General features: G+C 31.8%; 1 protein-coding gene across 1 annotated transcript; it reads right to left on the bottom strand.

Moving 5' to 3' along the window:
* Positions 1 to 429: 429 nt before the first annotated feature.
* Positions 430 to 4,009, bottom strand: LOC107900154 (uncharacterized). Its single transcript, XM_016825852.2, has 4 exons — positions 3,655 to 4,009; positions 2,600 to 2,722; positions 1,631 to 2,136; positions 430 to 447 (listed from the first exon to the last, which is right to left on the bottom strand). Exons 1-4 carry the CDS (start codon positions 4,007 to 4,009, stop codon positions 430 to 432), a joined length of 1,002 nt encoding a protein of 333 aa, XP_016681341.2.
* Between the last annotated feature and the right edge of the window lie 1,114 nt (positions 4,010 to 5,123).

The raw sequence follows: 5,123 nt of genomic DNA, 5'->3' as shown, positions 1-5,123 counted from the left end.
TCCCTGAAGTTGCAGTGGAGCGGATTAAAGATAGCAAATTTTGTTCTCTTGAGAAACTACAGCGTACATATCCTATCTCCCTGGCATTACAGTGGAGTAGATTGAAGCACTAATTCCTATACCTCTGAAGATGCAGTCGGAAGGAATGAGGCTACTTAAAGAAGAAGAGTACCAAAGTCCAGCACGACCAGGCAAAATTGGGCATTTTTAAAGTCTTTACTCTGTTCCCATTACACGATAACGAGCAAAGAGGGGCAGCTGTAATACCTAAATTTTACCCAGCCTAGATGAAGAAAATAAAGCAGCCCGAATTACAAGTGGGCCTATATGGCCCAAACTGAAATAAACCAAAATACGGTGGCCAAATTACATACGGCCCAAAACAGATTCAGAAACCCCTAGGGTTTCAGGGGTGAACTCGCGCCGCAACTAAGCCCTGGCCTTCATCTGCACAGCAGAAAAAAACAGCAAAAAAGGAAAGAAAATCAAAGATATGCAAATCAAATAAGATCAAACAGATTCACTTCTTGATTTTTTATTCTTATTTCGGCTATAAAAAGCCATTGAATATACTGTAAAGGGAGCGAAAAAAATCAATAAAAAAGGAGCAAGTTTTTTCACAGCAAAAACAGAGAATACAAATAGAAGAAAAATCAATCAAATCGAATGTTGATATTCTATTTTGAACTCACGCTTCTGTCTCTTTTAGATTTCCTTATATTTGTTCATTCATGTTATGATAAATGAAACCTTAGTTAGGGGGTTAGGAGCTAGAGGTTAAGGATTTAATTAAGTTAAAAAGAAGAAGTTAAGTGAAATAGATTGTACAAAATAAGCCGAATAAGTATGTGTGAGTAGAGAGTCATCGTATGAACATAAATAGAGTAAGCTAGATTGTTTTTGAATACTTGGTAATATGTATATTTTTGTACGAAGCTGAAAATGTTAGTGGAGACTCAACAAACCGAGATAAAGGCAAGTAGAAAGTTGTCTAGTTTGAGGAGTCATTATGAGCTACAGGTGAATGCACTTGTATGCTATATTTTTGCATGAATTACGAGATCCAAAATGTCCAAATGAGGCCAACAAACCCTTTTGTGTTATGAAAACTTTGGCTTTTTCTTGTGCAAACCATTGAAGTCTTACTTAAGTTTCTGGATATGTTTGCTATGCAAAGTTGATGGTATCAAATGTGTGTGAGTGAATTCTGCATTAAAGGTTGAGTATGTGTGTGAACATTGTGAGTTGTCGTGCTAATGAGTGTATATATTATATATGCTTAAATAAGTACGTATATATACAATATATATGCGTAAATGGTCTTGTGATTGTTTGCTGAAATTGATGTGATAAGGCTGAGAGCATTAATTGTTGCGTATCTGGGTGAGCTTTATTGGCTGAGAAATTAAAAAGGTAGGTGTGTTTATTTATATAATACATAAAAAGAGGTTTGGTTTTATATATATACGGGAGCAGGGGAGAAGCCAGGAAATTTCAAGAGGGGGGCCGAGATAATGAAAAATAATAAATTTAAAAATAAAAATTAATTAAAGAAAAATAATTTAATAAATAAAAATAAACTAGAAAGAAATCTTAAAATTTATTTGAATTGCACTCTTCGATCCTTGACCTCACTAAAATCATCAATTATTTCGTTTATATTAAATTTTTCTGCAATTTCTTTCTCAATGTACACAACCAAAGAACTTCTTAAAAAATCATCTTCCATCTTGCTACGAAGTTGAGTCTTCACAATCTTCATAGCAGAAAAAGCACGTTTTGAAGATGTTGTTGAAACTGAAAGAGTTAATATAAGACGAATTAGTCTGTCAACGAGTGGGTACATGGTTGACTTTCCACTATCAACTAAGCTTCTGGAAAGTTTAGAAAGTGTTGATGTTTTTCTCAAATCAGGATGGTTACATACATCAAGTTCATAATGCTTCAACTCATATGGGAGACGTTCTCTCTCTTGTTGAGAAAAATATTCTGGATAGAACTTGTTTACAAGAATGCAAATTTTATCGATATCAAATAACTTCAAAAATTCATTGGGATCTAAAGCTATAGTAAGAGTGAGAAGCTTGACAACATTTTCGTTAAACCTGCTCTTCAATTCTTGCAACTGAGTATCTACTGCAGCAAAAAAAATCCACTCGATAATGATGCTCCACTGTAACATTTGCCTTCTTATTTCGACTACGACCCACAATGTATTGAGCATTCATATCTGGAAAATCCAACTCCCAAGTTTCACTAAAAGATATCACATTTTTCAACTATTCATTCCATCCATCATCTCTCAACTTTTGAATTAAATCTTTTGTTGTCAAAACTAAACTCATGTCATTTAATGTATCTTGAGAATGACATTGCAAAGCTTGACAAAGGTTATCAGTAACCCCTAAAACTTCTTTCATCATATGCAAAATAAAGATAAACTCAAAAGATCTCAATCTATTATATGTGTTATGAGCATCTCCTTGCTGAGAATAGTTAGAAGTAGTATTTTTTAGATTTTCAAGAACTGTGCTAGTAGCATTGTACATCTTCAGTAAACTAGTAATTGAATTGAAATGGAAACTCCATCGAGTCTCACCAGGACGTTGTAAAGTGTCAATCTGATTCATTCCTGTTCCAGTTGCTAACTCATTGATGGATACCAAATGAGTTATTTCAACTGCTTGGGCTTTTTGTAATTCATTGTGTTGTTTGGAAGAAGCTGAAGCAATATTAACAATATCATACAAGTCTTTAAATAATTGATACACTTCAACCATTTCTCTAGCTGTTGCAACCAATGCTAACTAAAGACGATGAGCAAAACAGTGAACATAAAAAGCATATCGATAATCATTCAAAATCAAAGCTTGCAAGCCATTAAATTCCCCACGCATATTGCTTGCTCCATCATAGCCTTGACCTTGGATATTTTGTATGTCAAAACTATGTTGCAAGAGAACATTAAAAATCACATTCTTCAAAGTCAATGATGCAGTATCTTTAACATGGACTTTATAAAAAATTCGTTATTTTACCTGTCCTTGTTTATCAACAAATCTAAAAATATTTGCCATTTTCTCTTTTTTTTACTCGTCTCTCGCTTCATCCACAATAATGCTGAACTTTCTGTCACCAATTTCTTCACGAATTACAATATATCTTTTTGTATTATTGAAGAAGTATAACTAGCATTTTGTGGAGCAATTTTTAAAACATCTTCAACTTTCTCATCATACGATGCTAATAGTGATAACAATTCAAGAAAGTTCCCACAATTTTTTGATCCCGAGCTTTCATCATGACCTCTAAAAGCACACCTTGAAATCACAACCATCGAACAACATCTATACTAGTTTTCAAATGTAGACGATTAGCTAAAATTTGTTGTGTAGTTTGTCTATCAAGTGATACTTTAACATGTTGAGCTTGATTCATTAAATCTACATAAGCTCGTTGTGTATTGTTATGCAGTGAATCTAGATCTTTCCCATATCTGTCAAAAAAGCACAATTGCATCCATCGTGTACCTTTTTCCAATTACTAAAGCCATTATGAGTAAATGCAATTGATTCAAAACAACTACTTGGATTGTTATTAAAAAGAAAAAAAGGCAAACAAAATACTGCGTCTTTAGAAGGTGAATATTCTAACCTGTAAAATTGTTTAAATCATGATGGTTGAAATAACGAGAATGCTGTTTTGAATTGGAAACAAGATATTCTGAAAGAATATGTTGATATGGTCCAGCCTTAATATAAGCTATTCGAATTTCATCACGCATATTAATCGGATACTCATATATTTGCTTACGTAACCCAGGTTCACGTTCTAAGTTAGACAAATCAAGTGCCTCATCTTCAACTCTAGAAATTTTAGAAGGACGAGCATCAGAGTTTAAAAGAACAAACGATGAAGGTGGTACCTCAATTTGTGACGCTTCTGAAGGTGATTGTGTAGTCTTTGTACTTTTCCTTTTAAAAAACGATTCAATTGTTTTAGACTTCATAGCTACAATAACTTAAAAGATAAAAAAAATTAATATCTATAAAATAAAATTAAACTATAAACTTTAAAACACAATAAAAACAATTGTAAAATTGCAAGAAGATGAAAAGAAAAACCTTAGAAGATGAACTCGAAGCCGCGTTTGAAGGACAAACGTTGATGACAATAGTTGTTAATACCAATAGGGAAAGAGACTTCTTTTTTACTAGTTAACAAATTAAATTTTAACCTAAATTCACATTTAATATTATATTAAAAACTATCATCTAAAAAAAGAAAGTTGGAAATATATCAATATTACATTTAGTGTTATATTAATGTTGATTACAGTAACATATTATATAAATATTTAAAGTTAAAAAGTTAAAATATATTATATGGAAAAAATAAAAAAATAAAGATTTTTTTAATGTTTAAAGTTGGAAAGGAGGGCAAACAAAAATTTAAGGGAGCCCAAAGTTTTCAAATATTAAGGGACTAAATAATAAATTTTTATAATTTTAGAGCGGGTTGGGCCACTTCCTGCTCCCCCATATTCCCCACTGTGCGGGGCTTTTATTTTATATAATATATATACTATACATATGCATGGTTCTGTTGTATACAAAATATATATTAGTGGGTGTTGTGTTATATAATATATATTTGCGTGGGTTGTTGTATATATATTATATGCGTGGGTTTTATTATATAATATATAAATATATATTCGTTTCTAGGTTTTGTTTCATTTAATATACATAAAAATATATGAGAAATTTGACGTGATAAAAGGTCACTAAATAAATATATAATATATATTTGTATATGGTTTTGTAATATTTGCGAACGGATATAAAAGTAAATAATATAATGCGGACCTTTATAATATGCGAATTTTATCGATAATGTGCATTTATGCATGTGCAAACCCGTATGTGAATTATGAGTCTTACGATATTGCAAGCTTTGGTTAGTGCAAAATTATATTATTATGAATGCTAGGCGTGAGCTCAATAGTAATGCGCGCCAATTGTATTGTGTAATAAAATGTGATTAAATAGATATGTTGGCTATAATACCTAAATTTTACCCGGCCTACATGAAGAAAATAAAGCAGTCCAAATTACAAGTGG

Source organism: Gossypium hirsutum, chromosome D06 (genome assembly GCF_007990345.1).
Source record: "Gossypium hirsutum isolate 1008001.06 chromosome D06, Gossypium_hirsutum_v2.1, whole genome shotgun sequence".
Classification (NCBI taxonomy): domain Eukaryota; kingdom Viridiplantae; phylum Streptophyta; class Magnoliopsida; order Malvales; family Malvaceae; genus Gossypium; species Gossypium hirsutum.
This window is presented reverse-complemented; position numbering and strand designations above follow the sequence as displayed.